This window comes from Bos indicus, chromosome 23 (assembly GCF_029378745.1).
Source record: "Bos indicus isolate NIAB-ARS_2022 breed Sahiwal x Tharparkar chromosome 23, NIAB-ARS_B.indTharparkar_mat_pri_1.0, whole genome shotgun sequence".
NCBI lineage: Eukaryota > Metazoa > Chordata > Mammalia > Artiodactyla > Bovidae > Bos > Bos indicus.
Window position 1 is genome coordinate 18185746 of NC_091782.1, and position 16658 is coordinate 18202403.

General features: G+C 45.9%; 1 protein-coding gene and 1 non-coding gene across 3 annotated transcripts in view; one reads left to right on the forward strand and one right to left on the reverse strand.

The window, feature by feature from the left end:
* PTK7 (protein tyrosine kinase 7 (inactive)) overlaps nucleotides 1–16658 on the forward strand; it is a 64300-nt gene that overhangs the window by 15023 nt on the left and 32619 nt on the right. Inside the window, exon 1 of one of the 2 annotated variants that reach the window (XM_070778009.1) lies at nucleotides 15676–15795. The exons of the other annotated variant lie outside the window; for it this stretch is intronic. Within the exon in view, the coding sequence (XP_070634110.1) occupies nucleotides 15699–15795 (97 nt within the window). The 5' untranslated portion in view covers nucleotides 15676–15698. Of the gene's footprint in view, nucleotides 1–15675; nucleotides 15796–16658 lie in introns of those variants that run through there. 2 annotated transcript variants of the gene reach the window in all.
* TRNAG-UCC (transfer RNA glycine (anticodon UCC)) lies at nucleotides 7587–7659 on the reverse strand. The gene has a single exon. It is a non-coding gene; the product is annotated as a tRNA-Gly (tRNA).

Here is a 16658-nt window from a genome sequence, read left to right on the forward strand (position 1 = left end):
CCGCTCACACTTTCCTCTGCCCTGGAGCCAGAGTCGTAAAGAGGCGGAGTTGTGAGGGTCTGCATCTGGTGGTTGGGATGGTGGGTGAGGTGCGGGGGATGGGGTGGGGAGGCGGGGCAGGTGGTGGGGGGGCAGGGGGTGGGGGGGGGTCTTCTCTTCTGCTGAACACTTCCTGGATCCTGCTCCCAGGCCTGGCATGTGCAGGGGTCTGCCTGGGCTAGCCTGGGCACCCCGGGGTCTGCGGGGCTGGCCGCCCGCCCTGGTAGGGCCCTGTCTGAGCTGGGCTCTAAGTTGGAGAAACCAGCCACACAAAGGTGGATTTCACTCCAGGCTAAGTGTTTTGTTGCTGAATCATTTGCATTCATTAAATGTAGTAAAGGGTGAGTGATATTTAAGGCAACGGGCGATGGGTTTGCTGGAGGCTGCTGTCTTCGAGCCTCGTCAAGAATTCTTGGGGCCAGGGAGAGGATGGGCGCTGCTCATTCAAAACTCACTTAACTTCTGACTGCCTTGGGCAGAGGCCAGCTGCTAAAATATGAAAAATGTTTGCCCAGAAGCCCCCTGAGCCTGGCCAGACTGCCCCGGCCAAAGACAACACACACTTACAATTCATTAGTTAGCTTCCTGCGAGTTTACTCGTGTCTCTTCCTCCCCTGGGACCTGGCTTAGTTGGGGGCACAAGCAGGGCCAGGAAGGCTCCTATAGATTCTCGGGGGAAGCCTGGCCTAAAGCAAGTGCTGTCCCCTACTGATGGACTGTAGGCTGTCTCTGAGGGTTTGCTCTGGTAAACCGGGCCACCATAAATATCCTTGTATCTATGCCCTTATGCTTATATACCTGAAGGGTAAATTCCCAGAAGTGGAGCTGCTCTGTCAAAGGATTAGAACTATATCAAAGTTGGGTACACCATTGTGTATGTATGTTATTTTTCTGGGGAGGAAATTTATAGCTCTCATCAAACTTCTGAATCACTGGCTGGGGAAAATCACACAGGTTAACATGTGAAAACTGGCAAATGTGATTCAAAAGTGAGGCATTGCTAGGGTGACTGAAGAATTTATCATCCAGCCTGGGGCCTTATCCATGATTATGCCCAGACAACCCTCAGAAGCCAGGGTTGTTCCAGGTAACTTGGGAGAATCGTAGCCCAGCGCCCCCCAGGATCTTTTTCCCTGATCTCTGGGATGTCCTCTCTTCCACACCGTGGCGCTCTGAATGACCTGCTCCATTTTATTTTCCATTCTATCAGCTGTGTTCTTTTTGTTTCTCCCAAACAAAATGCTGAGCTTGGTAGGATAGGTCCAGTTCCTGACCTTTGTTTTCCCAGATGCTCAGTGGTTGTTCAAGTTATTCTTGGATTCCCAAAACCCAAGCCCTGGAAACAGTGTTCCTAATCTGCAGGATGAAAGTGATAATATCCACCTCATAGAGCCATGAGTGCTAAGTCGCTTCAGTTGTGTCCGGGTCTTTGCAACCCCATGGACGATAGCCCATCAGGCTCCTCTGTCCATGGGTTTCTCAAGGCAAGAACACTGGAGTGGGTTGCCTTGCCCTCCTCCAGGGGATCTTCCCGATTCAGGGATTGAACCCATGTCTTTTCTGTCCCCTGCATTGCCAGGCGGGATCTTTACCACTAGCATCACCTGGGAAGCTATGACAAGGGGTTAATGAAGGAAAGTTTGTTCAGGGGCATTGCGATGTAGCCTTTATTCCTGGGAGGCAAGCTTCAGGGGCAGGCACGTTGACATATGTTGTCACTCTTTATTGGCGTATACTTTATTGATGTATTGAGTACTGCCAGCTGTCTAGATTTGCTTTTTTCCCGTTTCACCAATTATTGCCATCCCCTTAATTGCCCTTGTATCTGTTCCCTCCCCTTATATCTCATTGTCCATGACTTCGTTATTCAGGTCTTGCCATTCCTTCCTTGGAATACTGCTGGAAAAGTGAATTTTTGATGGCAGGATCTTTTTTTTTCCTCCTCAAAAATATCAAAAAGACATGCACTTTATGAACCCTGAGATGGAAACATCCGATGAGATGTACCAGACTGAGATAAAAAGGAAGCTGAATGAGAAGGGTGAAGAAGTAAAAAGAAGACTGGCTGAGATAATGAAGGAGTGTGAGGAGAGAAAACATGCAATAGCGTATACACAACCATGTGTGACGTAGAGAGCGAGGAGGAAGCTGCTAAACAGCACAGGGAGCTCAGCTCAGCGCTCTGTGATGACCTAGAGCGGTGGGATGAGGTCGGGGGAAGGCTCATGAGGGAGGGAATATATGTGTACATACAACTGATTCGCATTATTGTACAGGAGAAACTAACACAACATTGTAAGGCAGTTATATTCCAGTAATTAAAAAACGAATTAAAAAAAAACCCTCAGGTCACTGGAAAAAAAAAATGCAATGACAGAATACAGTTTCCAGTATACCCTTTAAGGAGCTGAATCAGCAGTGGTTAATCTAATCAATAGCATGCAGTTGAGGTGCTCTCAGAATCAGAGGAAAATGGACAGTGAGATGAAAATGATGAAAAAAAGGTGATAATTAGGTAAATAGATTTAAGATTTTGAAAAGTAATAAAGGATAAACGTGCTCCTCAGTTGCGTCTGACTCTTTGTGACCCCATGGACTATAGCCCACCAGGCTCCTCTGTCCATGGGATTTCCCAGGCAAGAGTATCAGAGTGGGTTGCGATTTCCTTCTCCAGGGGATCTTCCTGACCCAGGGATCAGACCTGAGTCTCCTGCATTGACAGGTGGATTCTTTGCCACAGAGTCACCAGGGAAGCCCAAAACAAAGGAGACACAAGTAAAATTAAGAAGCATATCCTAAGAGGTAGATAAGACACAGTACATACAACAAAGGAAGAACTCTAGTATTAGAACATAAACCAGACTGAAGCAAAGACAAATATATCAGTAAGATAAATTTCAGTGAAATATGTCTCCCACAGAGATAAGACAAGATTGAGTTAGGAAGGTTTCATGTTCTGTACATGAGACAAACCTAAAATGTGGACAGAGTTCATTTTATTCTAACTTGAGACCAGTAGCTTAATTTACTTCATTTATTATTTAGGAAATAATTTAAGGCTATTCTGAGTACAGCTTTGAAATGAATAAATTTGAAATGAAAAAAATATAGAATTGGTAAGTTCCATTGCTTTAGAAAAAAGCAAAGAAACAAAACTTAGGCAAATCCAGTCAAGAAAAGGAAAGAAAAGGTCAATAAGCAAAGCAAGAAAAGAAAAAGAAGCCTTAACCTCATCCTTAGCCTCAAACAATTTCTTGAGTACATACCAGGTGCTTGGTAGATTTTGGAGACTTAGAGCAGGTAATGAGATGGAGCTTACTATTCAGTGGGGAGGATTCACTAAAACGTGTACTAATAATTCCAGTTGGAATGATTGCCATGGAAAAGATTTTTTTTAAGTTGTCAAGGGTTACCATGTTCAGTGCTATGCTGAGAAATCGATGCTGGGAAAATAAAAGTTATTGAAATGTATTCAAGAGCCATTAGGATGATTGACTAGATAGTAACTATTAAAAACAACTGACAACACTATAAAATAGATAACTAATAAGGACCTAGTGTGTATGGGGAACTCATACTCTGTAATGGCCTATATGGGAGAAGAATCTAAAAAAAGAGCGGATATATGTGTAAGTGGTTCACTTTGCTGTATCGCAGAAACTAGCAACATTGTAAATCAATTATACTCCAATAAGAATTTTTAAAAATAATCGAAAGAAATCGAAATCGAAAGAAAAAATAATCGAAAGAAATCGAAATCGAAAGAAAAAACCTTCCACCAAGCTGTTGTATCAGACAGCCTTGAAGGGAAATTTCAAAAGACACAGAGGAAAATAGAGCCTTGTAGTGCTTTGTTGGCTGTCACAGAGCCAAGGAACAGATGGACGGCCATGCCATGCATGTCACAAAGTTGCTGTGACCTTGCTCCTAAATGCTGGCTGACAGCACATAAGAGGAAAATGCACTACTTAGAAATATTGGTGTGAAAGTCTAAGAAAAATACTGGCAAATTAAGTCTAATACTATTTTTAAAATAATGTGTCATAAACAATTAGGATTTACTCCCAAAATTCATGGATAGTTTAATCTCATGTAATTCATCAAAATAAGTCAAGACTCACACACTTATTTCCATCTTTGGCTGTATGGAGAACTAGATGCAAAAATAACATTAGATATAAATTAACATCTGTTCTTGTTTTTTAAAATTTCAAGCCAGAGATAGCATATGTAAAAATGAAATTATAATGCTGTTCTCTTTTAAAGTCACTAAGTTAAAATAGTAAGGTCTCTACCATTTAACATCATTCTGGAAACTGTAGCTGAAATAATACTGTAAGAAAACAGAAGTTGGACTTCTCTGGTGGTCCAGTGGTTAAGAATCCACCTGCCAACACAGGGGACACAGGTTCGATCCCTGCTCAGTGAAGATTCCACATGCCGGGGTAACTACTGAGCCCGTATGTCTTAGAGCCCATGCCCTGCAGTAAGAGAAGCCACCACAATGAGAAGCCCATGCACCCCCAACTAGGGTGTAGCCCCTGCTCGCCATAACTAGAGAAGCCCTTGTGCAGTAAGGAAGACCCAATGTAGCCATAAATAGATAAAACAGAAGTCAAAATAAAGTTAATGTCTTTTGCTGATGGTGCCAGTTTCTTATATGTGAAACCCAATCATCAACTGAAAGCCATTAGAATAGTAAGAGAGTTATTTGGCAAAACTACACAAAACTCAGAAGTTTCACTGCTTATCAGCGAGTAACCTTTTACGAAATACAATGGAAACATTTACCCCATTCACAAAATCAGCAACAAGAAAAACCCTAAGAGACTTAGGCATAGGGACTTCCCTGGCAGTCCAGTGGTTAGGACTCTATGCTTCTGCTGCAGGTGAGGGCACGGGTTTCATCCTTGGTGAGGGACCCAAGATCCTACAAGCTGTGAGGCTTTTTCAAGAAGAAAAAATAAATAGGCCTAAAGCAATAGAATGGAAACTGTATGTTGAAGGAGTCAGTAAATATCACCCTTCTCTCCTCTGAATTGGAAACCAGTGGATGCAGGGAGGAAGGAAAGACAGAGGAACTGGAGAGAAGGAAGTCCGTGCATCACCTTTATTACAGATAAAGGTGAGCTTGAGGAACAAGGTTTTAATCTGAAGAGGATTGTCTGGTTCATCCCTGAATTAGAGGGGGGTGGGTGGTGTGTGTGTGTGTGTGTGTGTGTGTGTGTGTGTAGGCTACGTGTATAAAATGTGTCCGGTCTGCAGGGGGTCTATTCCCCAACCCCCACCCTAAGGGGATGGGAGAGAGAGGATCTCAGCCAAAAATGCTGAGACATCACCCCTCCCTGGGACCTGGGAGAGAAGGTGGGATGAGGCTGCGGTGGTACCCCCTCCACTGAAATGGGGAGGGGTCATTCCTCCTCAAAACTCCCTTTGCTCTCTGAACTCACCCGGGTTTAACTGTTGAAGCCCCTGGTCACCTGGGGGGGTGGGTGCCTGGAATGTGACTCTTCCTTCTGAGGGAAAGGCACAGCAGTCAGCTTTTCCCGCTTATACCTTCACTAACCACGCTGCTGCTTCAGGGATGCTCCCAGGACACCTGGAGAACAGAGTGGGTTTTCCCCAAAGGCTCTCAAATGAATTAAAACAGGACAGTAGTTAAATGAATTCCAAGGCAGCCTCTGCACCCAAGAAAGTTCACTTGCTATCTATTTTCCAGCCCAAATCATGCACAAACACATCTCCTTCTGAAAAGTTAAAGAACAAGAACCTTCACGGCTCTATTCACTGTTGTACTCTCTAACACTTGGAACAATGTCTGGCACTTAGTAGGTACTCAATAACTTAATGACCATTCTCAGAGGGGGAAAGTGTGACAGGTAATGCAGAAAAGGCCTCGTATTAATGATTTTATTGATTACAAATTAATAAGAAAAAGATAGCAATAAAAATAAATAAGGAAAAAGGTAGACAAGGAAGTACAGTAGAAAATTCGGCTAAAACCAGTAAACAAGATTGTTTTATGTTGTTAGGGACAGACTAGATGTCTTAATTGACTTGCAAAATAAAGAAAGGTATTATTTTAGTACTTGCAAATTGGCAAAGAATAAAGTGTCGGTGTTGGTAAGGAAAACAGATGGGCACAACCTTTTTAAAGAGCAGTTTGTCATTTATCAAAAACCTGAAATTGTATTCTCTGTGGTCCAGGGGCAGTTCTGTTTCTAGAAACATTCTCATTACCAAGCTGCACAGGTGCCTGCGCAGGGAGGTTCGGTGGGGGTGTTGTTTATAATGGCAAAAATTTATAACTATCTGAACGTCCACAATTAGATTAGGGTGTTAGACAAACAGATTATGGGCCACTGGTTGAATAATAATACACATGGTTGAAATGAATGGACTAGAACCATGTGAACAGACGTGGAAAGATACCTGTGGTTAATTGTAGAGCAAAAAAAGCAGTTTGCAGAATAGCAGGTGTTGTGGGTTGAATGGTGTCTCCTAAAAGGATATGTTCAAGTCCTAACCCCTGGCCCCTGTGATCGTGGCCTTATTTGGAAATAGGGTCTTTGCAGATGTGCTTAAGTTAAGAGATGTCATTCAGGTGGGCTCTAATCCTACGTGACTGGTGACATTCTTGCAATAAGGGAAGTGCTGCAGGCATGCACAGAGGGCAGATGGCTACCTAATGGTGGAGGCAGGAAGTGGAGTGGTGCGGCTCCATGCGCGGACTTCCCTGATGGCTCTGCGGGTTAAGAATCTGCCTGCCGTGCTGGAGACATAGGTTCGATCCCTGGGTTGGGAAGATCCCTGCGAGGAGGAAATGACAACTCACTCCAGTATTCTTGCCTGAAAAATCCCATGGACAGAGGTGCCTGGCGAGATACAGTCCACAGGGTCGCAGAGTTGGACATGACTGAGTGAGCGGAGAGAGATCGCTAAGCCAAGCAATTCCAAGGATTGCCTGCACCCACCAGAAGCTGGGAGAGAGGCCTGGAACAGACTCTTGAAGAACCTCCAGAAGGAACCAAGCTTGCCAACACCTTCATTTCACACTTCTGGCCTCCAGAACTGAGGGAGCATAAGCTTCCATTGTTTTCAGCCACCCAGCTGTGGTAATTTGTTATAGCAGTCCTGGGAAGCTAACAGAACAGGTATGGCATTATCCCGAAATGCCTCCTGTGACCGTGCCTGCTGCTCTCTCCATGACAAAGAGCTGCTTCAGTCCATTTTCTACCCTAACACCCACCTCCTCGGAAACAGGGAGGGACTCACTGTTGGTGATATTTTTTTGTTTTTTTCTATCTGGGGACAGCCTGAGCCAGATAAATTTGTATTTCATCTCCTTTGTCTGCTCCACCCCTCACAAACCAGTGTCCTAGCGGCCTTTAGCTATGCCCCTCTGACCCCGTCATCCCTTAAGCTCTGAGCATCCTCAGTGCCTCAAGTTCATGCTTTGTCTTTGTGCCTCTGTCTTTTTCTATTTGCCAAGCCCCCTTCCTTCTTAAAACCTTGTTGTTAACGTGCAGAGCCAGGTGGCATCTTGGTTCCCTGACCAGGGATTGAACCTTCGGCCCCTGGGGTGGAAGCTCAGAGTCTTAACCACTGGACCACCAGGGAAATCCCTTAAAATCTTGTTCTGAGGAGCCTTCTTCTGAGATGCTCCTCTGCATCCCCCTTTTACCCTCACTCTGGGTTAAAAGCTTGCCTTGTGCACCCACCTATCACACTGTGTGGTACCATGGTTAAGCCTAGTGGTTAGGATAGGTTTTTCCTTTGAGCCAGGCAACAAGAGATTTGAATCTTGTGTGTGTCATCGACTTGCTGTGTGACCTTGAGCAAGTGACTTTACCTTTCTGTGCCTTGGTTTCCTCATCTGCAGAATGGGGATCGGAGTGCCTCCCTCACTGGGTGGTCGTGAGCATTCACACTGGTTAAAACTCTTGGAACAGTGCCTGGCACGTTGCAACTGGTCAGTGAGGCCTTGCTGTTATCGTAATTATATGTTTACTTGTCTGACTCCCCCACTAAGCAGAGATATTTAAAGGCAGTAATTGTGTTTTTCTCTCTCTGTCCCCAGTGTTTTGCAGAGTACTTGGCACATGATAGGTGCTAAATAAGTATTTGTTGAATTAATAATGGTAATTAATGTAATTGCCAACCAGGATTCCAGGTTGGGCTTTGACCTCCACTCTGCTGGTTCCACATTATGCAGGGGCTAGTGAACCCTCCTCAGATCAGTGGGTGTTTCCTGAGCATCTCCAGTGGGCAAGGCAATCACAGTGGAGGTGGTGGAAGAGTGGCCGATTAGCTCCTGACCTCAGGGAGCTGACAATCTAGTGGGGAAAGCAGTTGAAGCTTATGAAATGTTAAGAGCTTTAGGTCTTAATAACCATTTGTGGGGGCAACAGAAGAATGTGGATTCAGAGTTCACTGTTTCAGTCCTTGTTTTCCAAATTCCTTTTAGAGTTTCTTTTTAATAGTGAAATGTAGACGTGGAGGCTTCGTCAGGTTTAGATTTGATTTTTTTTTTCTTCCAGGTATCCTTTCCTCAGTAGGCACATAACATTTGGTTGTCTCTCTGGATAATTAGTAGCTATCAGTAATCATTGCCGGAGAAGGCAATGGCGCCCCACTCCAGTACTCTTGCCTGGAAAATCCCATGGATGGAGGAGCCTGGTAGGCTGCAGTCCATGGGGTCGCTAAGAGTCAGACACGACTGAGCAACTTCCCTTTCACTTTTCACTTTCATGCATTGGAGAAGGAAATGGCAACCCACTCCAGTGTTCTTGCCTGGAGAATCCCAGGGACGGGGGAGCCTGGTGGGCTGCCGTCTATGGGGTCACACAGAGTTGGACACAACTGAATCGACTTAGCAGCAGCCGCAGCAGTAATTATTGCTAGATCCATTATTTCATTGCGGGGGTGGGGGGGTCTGTAAAATGGTGATATTCTATTTATCAGTTGGAGACTTTTTTGAAGATCAGTTAGTTGCCCCTCGTTAACTGTTTGGTTACCATGAGATATAGCTGTTCAAGAAAGGGAAAGTAAATGCTTCTTGACCAGTTTTTAAAATAACAAGTTGTTTTTCTAGCATCCTTCAAAGGTGTCATTTTGGGCTCTTTAGAAAAAAATTGTTTTTAATTTTATGATTTGGCATTACTGGGGTCTTTACAATTTTTTATTGGAGTGTAGTTGATTTACAGTGTTGTGTTAGTTTCAGAAGTACAGCAGAGTGAGTCAGTTGTACATATATCCCCTCTTTTTAAGATTCTTTTCCCATATAGGTCATTTCAGAGTATTGAGTAGATTTCCCTGTGCTATACAGGAAGTTCTTATTAATTATCTGTTTTATATATAGTAGTGCATATATGTCAGTCACAAGTTCCCAGTTTATCTCTCCCCTTGGGCTCTTTTTTTTTTTTTGACATCATTATGAATTCATAGATTTTAAACTCATCCAATGTGTTAAGGGACTTCCCTGGTGACTCAGAGAGTAAAGAATCTGCCTGCAATGCAGGAGACTCAGGTTCAGTCCCTGGGTCTGGAAGATCCCCTGGAGAAGGGAATGGCAACCCACTCTAACATTCTTGCCTGGAGAATTTCATGGACAGAGGAACCTGGCGGGCTATAGTCCATGAGATCCCCAAAACTCAGACATGACTATGACTAACACACACATCACCCACAATGTGTTAAGGCCGTGTGGTTTTTAACCCTTATGGATGCTTAAATGGCCCTTCTTTGCCTCACAGGAGCCTCTTCAAGCTGGCCCTGAGCCTTTTGATGCGACCCTTTGTCTTTGCTCGTTCCTTGTGTGATAAGATGCTCCAAGTTCATCCTGCACATTTCCTGCCCAGACCTGGAATCAGAACTTCCCTAAGGAGGAAGGGCATGAACTTTTTAGTGTATCGGTACAACAGTAGCAAACCACTTTCCAGAAGGACAATATAATTTACAATCTCCGGAATTCACTGGTGGCCCAGTGGCTAAGATTCCACGCTCCCAATGCAGAGAGCTTGGGTTCAATCCCTGATCAGGGAACTAGATCCTGCAGTGAAGAGTTTGCATGCCGCAACTAAGACCCGATGCAGCCAAATAAACAAATGATAACTTACACTCCCACCAGCAAAGCACGAGGACCGTTTTCTCCATCTACTCCACCAGTGTTAAGTGTTACTTTAAAAACTTAGCATTCATTTGATAAGGCAGTGTGATTCAGTTCAGTTCAGTTCAGTTGCTCAGTTGTGTCCGACTATTTGCGACCCCATGAATCACAGCACGCCAGGCCTCCCTGTCCATCACCAACTCCCGGAGTTCACTCAAACTCACGTCCGTCGGGTCAGTGATGCCATCCAGCCATCTCATCCTCTGTCGTCCCCTTTTCCTCATGCCCTCAATCCATCCCAGCATCAGGGTCTTTTCCAATGAGTCAACTCTTTGCATGAGGTGGCCAGAGTATTGGAGTTTCAGCTTTAGCATCAGTCCTTCCAATGAACATCCAGGACTGATCTCCTTCAGAATGGACTGGTTGGATCTCCTTGCAGTCCAAGGGACTCTCAAGAGTCTTCTCCAACACCACAGTTCAAAAGCATCAATTCTTCGGCGCTCAGCCTTCTTCACAGTCCAACTCTCACATCCATACATGACCACTGGAAAAACCATAGCCTTGACTAGACGGACCTTTGTTGGCAAAGTAATGTCTCTGCTTTTGAATATGCTCTCTAGGTTGGTCATAACTTTTCTTCCAAGGAGTAAGTGTCTTTTAATTTCATGGCTGCAGTCACCATCTGCAGTGATTTTGGAACCAAAAAAATAGTCTGACACTGTTTCCACTGTTTCCCCATCTATTTCCCACGAAGTGATGGGACTAGATGCCATGATCTTCGTTTTCTGAATGTTGAGCTTTAAGCCAACTTCTTCACTCTCCTCTTTCACTTTCATCAAGAGGCTTTTTAGTTCCTCTTCACTTTCTGCCATAAGGGTGGTGTCATCTGCATATCTGAGGTTATTGATATTTCTCCCGGTAATCTTGATTCCAGCTTGTGCTTCTTCCAGCCCAGTGTTTCTCATGATGTACTCTGCATATAAGTTCAATAAGCAGGGTGACAATATACAGCCTTGACGTACTCCTTTTCCTATTTGGAACCAGTCTGTTGTTCCATGTCCAGTTCTAACTGTTGCTTCCTGACCTGCATATAGGTTTCTCAAGAGGCAGGTCAGGTGGTCTGGTATTCCCATCTCTTGAAGAATTTTCCACAGTTTCTTGTGATCCGCACAGTCAAAGGCTTTGGCATAGTCAATAAAGCAAAAATAGATGTTTTTCTGGAACTCTCTTGCTTTTTCGATGATCCAGCGGATGTTGGCAATTTGATCTCTTGTTCCTCTGCCTTTTCTAAAACCAGCTTGAACATCTGGAAGTTCATGGTTCACGTACTGCTGAAGCGTGGCTTGGAGAATTTTAAGCATTACTAGCAGTATGATCAGCATTTCTTATTTGCATTTATGTTTCTAATTTGCATTCATTAGGTTATTGGTGCATTGGAACATCTTATATTTATTAATCATTTATATCTGTTTTGAGAAAACATGCTATTTTGACCACGTCACTATTAGAATTTTAATGGTGGTTGCGATTGATTTGTAACTGCACATCAAGGCCAGCAACCCCTCTTCTGTCCATTGCTAGAAACCGTTTTCCTAATTGGTCGTTTGCCATTGAGAGTTGTTTACAACCTCTATTTTATGGAGTCAGATATTTTCCTTCATAAAGCAAAGAATTTTCCAGTCCCCCCCTCACTGGGGCCTAATGGGATCAGAAAGCTGAACCCTAAGAGTTTACCTCCAGGCATTCATTCATTGGCGTCTAAACATTCGCTGTGCTATCCTCACCTAACTACAGTCGGGCCCCTTGAGGCCAGAGGCCTGCCTCGTTCCAGCACGGTCTGGATCCGTTTTCACTGAGACAGACTTGTTCTGACTGTCCTTCCTGTGAAGGTGGGAAGTGACTGAAATGCTGAGCAGCTACTAATCTGAGCACTGCCTGGAGGTTCCCGGGGCAGCCATCCCTAGAGTGGTCCCAGCAATCGACTGCTGCCCGCCCCATGGAGCCCTGCTGGAGTGGCCGGCTTCATCGGGCAGCTGTGGGACAAAGCTTCAGACCTCAGAGTCTGTTCAGAAACCTCTTACCCAGATGGCAGAGACTGAGTGGGTAGCACTTAGCAGCTCCATATGGTCTGCATGAGAGAGATGCCAACCGAGGCCTTCCCTGGGTAAGAGGTGGTTGTCATGGAACACAGTCCCTCAAAGATCTTGAACATAATAATCGCAAGCAATAATGGCTAAGAGCCCAAACTCACATGATACTTAAGTTAATATGTGCCAGGCACTGTTCCAAACATGCTACATTGGTTAACATGTGAATTTACTTTTCGCAAGCCTAGGAGGTAGATACTGTTATTAGCACCATTTTATAGCTGCAGAAATGGAGACACCGAGAGGATAAACAGCTTGCCCAAGGTCATACACTCGGTAAGTGGGGGAGGAGAACTGAAGTCAGACAGTCTGACTCCAGACTCTGAGCTCTTGTCATCTCCATCCTGCCCATACCCGGTGGGCCAGGGGTCTTAAAGTCATGCAGCGCTTCGGACTTCCCAGAGGGCATTTCGTCCCTGCAGGATAAGGAGCAGCTGGCTTTACAGATGGGGAAACTGAGGCCTGAAGAACAGAGCGACTTGCTCAGAGCTGCCTGTGCAAGTCAGATGCAGATCTTCTGTAGGTTCACTTATTTGGCATCCAAGTCAAACTTCTTGAACCTCCTAGGAACAGAATTGCCCTTAGACAGGTATTGTACAAACAGCGGTTGCCTTTTCCCTTTGGGAGGGCCCACATCTCTGGGTCTGGTGAACGGGGGAGTCTTACTCAGGACTTTCCTGGGCTCTTGAGGACCACGGTGGGTGCTCTTGAGGTCTCATGGTCTGAGCCGGGGCTGGCCATTTCTGGAAGTTGACTTCTTTGCCCTTGCGTGAGGAGCAGCCAGCTGAGTTCCCAGAGGAGCAGGACTGCTGGGTCAGGAGTTCTGGAAAAGTCGGGTGGGAAGTGCCCCACTGTCTTCTTGCTCCTGGCCTAATGGCTCGGACCATTTTTAGATGTCAGGAAGTGTAACAGTATGGTACATTTATCTTGATGAATAATGGAAGAGCCCAGGGAAGGTACTGTACTTTTCCTGGTGAATTATTTACCAGGAGCCTCTAATTTGAGGCTCTCCATTTTAAGTGGATTGGGAGTATCTAGAGCCCCACTCCCCCATCCCTCCCAAGTACAGGTTGGCTGTAACCTTCCGTGTCTAGTGTTACACTGGGCAGCCCTGTGACCTGTGACCTGTCGCCAGAGACTCTGAGTATGGAGTCCCTGTGGCTTCTGGGTTGGCTGGCAGGTGGGGCTGGGGAAGATGTCCCTACTAGAGATGCCCTGTGAGGGGTTTTCCTTGGCCAGAGGAGGCTGGGGTCAGTGGGGCTGGAGGCTGCTCTGCAGGCATGGAGAATCCTTTGTGTGCATACATGCATGCTCCGTGTCTCTCTTTCTTGTCTCTCTCTGGGTCTCTAGGACTGTGTTACTGGCTCTGTCTCTCAGTTTGTCTCTGTCCATGTCTCTGCCTGTTGATCTGGGTCTCTCTGTGTCTCTCTCTTCCCCGCTGCCCTTCCTCCCCACTCTTTTCCTTCCTCTAACACCTCTCCCTTACCCCCTTTCTCTGGCTCCCTCCAGCCCCCCTTTTTCTCTTCTTCCTGTCTTCCTCTTTTCTCCATCAGTGTCTGCTTCTCTCCCTCTCTCTCTGCGTGACTGTAGAGGCCTGTGAGAGGCACCTCCTGGGATGGAGGGACAGCCAGTTCCAGACTTAAGTGAAGCCAGATCTTGGTGCCTTCCAGACCCTGACTTAAAGATCCACAGAGTAGGCATAAAATAAACTTTAGGTCTTTGTCATTTTTTTGGCTATCCAGTTATTGCATCAGCCACTCTTAGGGGCTTTTTTTCTTCTTCTTCTAGCTATTTGTGTGTACTTTATGTTTTATAACATCCCCACCCCCGAAAGTCAGCTATCCCCAGGCTTTAAGCATCTGGTAATGAGTTGCAAGTTTTTGGTGCTTTTAAAAATAACTTACAAGGAATGGTTTCTATCCCTTATTCTTCAGATTCTGTTTTCCTCATCTGTCGTTACTGATATGAAGATTAATATACATCTTCTGCCATCTTTAGCCAGAATGCTTTTTTGAAACAGCTGATTTTTCAAAAACGACTTTTTTTTGGTTATTGTCATTAAAAAAAAAAGAAGCAAATCATCAGTGATGCAGTTAAGAAAGAAAAGAATAAAATTGGGTTTTACCTTATTAGAGAGTTTAGATTTTAAGCCATAAAGTGAAGTTTATAAGGAGTCAAGGAAGTGTCTGATGCTTTGATTCTAATTAAGTAGCTGGCCTGCCTTCCCCTTCCCGCTCTGTCCCTTGATCTCCACCCTCCCCCAGCTGGGCAAGACTCAATTGAGTGATGCTGGAGCTGTGACCCCAGCTGCAGTAGTTGGTCCTCGCCATAAGATAGCTTCCCCCGCCGACATTTCCCCGGCCACATGTGGTAGCTGAGGGGTTGAGGGGAGAGTTTTGGATGGCCACGGCAGATCTGTCTGCAGAAGGCAGCAGGGGCCTCTGCGAAATCCCACCCCTACACCCTCCGCAGCAGCCTAGAGGCCCGGAGGGCACCCTCACCTCTTTTTAAAAATTTTCCAGAACTTAACTTTTTTTAACTTATTTTTATATCTGGCTGCGCTGGGCCTTCGTTGCTGCTCAAGGGCTTTTTCTCGTTGTGGCCGTCAGGGGCTACTCTCTGGTTGCAGCGCTCGGCCTCCTCATTGTGGTGCCTTCTGTCGTTGTGGAGCACGGCTCTAGGCACTCGGGCCTCAGTAGTTGCGGTTCTCGGACTCTAGAGCACAGGCTTGATAGTTGTGGCGCACGGGCTTAATTGCCTCTTGTCATATGGGATCTTCCTGGACCAGAGATTGAACCCATGTCTTCTGTATTGGCAGGCGGATGTTTTTAACCGCTGGACCACCAGGGAAGTCTGCACCGTTGCCTCTTGAAGCCAGTGGCTCTCCCAAGCCACCTCTGTTTTTCTGGGCTCTTCTCTTTGTGTTTCAGGTTGAGGCTTAAAGCCTGGAGCATCTCTTTTCCTGGGTGGGTTTCCAGAAGCAGCTGTTGGTCAGACAGGTGGAGAAGGAAAGAAAGGAAGGCTGGGGGAAGGGCACTTGGAGGATGGTGTCGGGCCGCCTTGGTCTCCGGCAACATGTGTTTGGCATCGCCGCGTGTCAGCGGCTGTGTGGCAAATGCAGCCCGTCGCCGCAGGCCCTGCGTGGCTCGTGCTTTCCACATCACACATAGCAGAGCGATTTCCTCACATTCCCCACTCTTGTCTGCTCCGGGAAGTGGTTTGCAGAGCACTTCTAAATATAAAAGTATGAGACTGCCTCCCTCTCTTATCCCTTTGAAACCAGCTGAAGGCCAACCTCTTTAGTCACATTTTGGGTTTGGGGGGAGGAGGATGGAGGGGAAGGGAGAAGCTGGGGGAGTGTGTGTACCCGCGTGCGTGTTTTCCCGGGCTCTGCTGGTCCCCAGATGCATGGGGGGAGCCGCACGGGGCTGGTTGCGGTGCTGGAGGGGCGCACGGAGAGGAGGGTGGAGGCTCACGGACTGACTTTCAAACTGTGGGCAGGTATGTTCAGCCACTTACTTGTTTTAAAATTTTTCATTTTCTTCTTTCTTCCCCATACCCAACAGTATGTTATTCTCCTGGGAAACAACAGCAGGATATAGGCAGTGGCCACAGGGAAAGCACTTTAGAACGCAGTGCTGAGGGGAATAAAATGAGAAGCAGAGTGAGAGATAATGCATTTATATAGGTTAAAAATAGCCACATGCAAAACAACAATCGCATCTGACCAGAGCACGTACAAAGAGAGGATTTAATTAAACAGGACGGAGTGGTTGTTGGAGGTGGCCTTGGGTAAAAGGGAATAAAGTGAAAGAAATGAAGAGCCGGAGTGGCAACGTGGCAAGAACACAGGGTCGTCCCTGGTGGTCCAGTGGTTCAGACTTCACCTTCCAGCGCACAAGGTGTGGTTGGGGAGCTAAGAGCCCATGTGTCTCCTGGCCAAAAGCCGGAACATAAAACAATGGAGACGATAGTGTAATAAATTCAATTGAGACTTAAAAAAAAATGGTCCACATCCAAAAAAAAAAGCACACAGACGTGGGAGTCAGATAGACCTAGGGGCGGTTCCCCCTCACTGTCACTGGGATAGCCTTGACCCTAGTTTCCACCTCTGTGAAATGAGGCTGGTCCCAGTGGAGGGTTCTTTGGATGAGAAATAATGTGTCTGACATAAGGGCTGACCAGAGCAGACAGAGTAGCTAAGGCCGTGCTGACCAATGGAACTTTTTGCAGAGACAGAGGTCTGACGTCTGTGCTGATTAGTACGGTGGCCACTAGCCGCATGCAGCTCCTGAACACTTAGAACGTGACTGGTGTGGTGGAGGAAATGAATTTTCAGTTTCGCTTCATTTTAATTAAGTTAC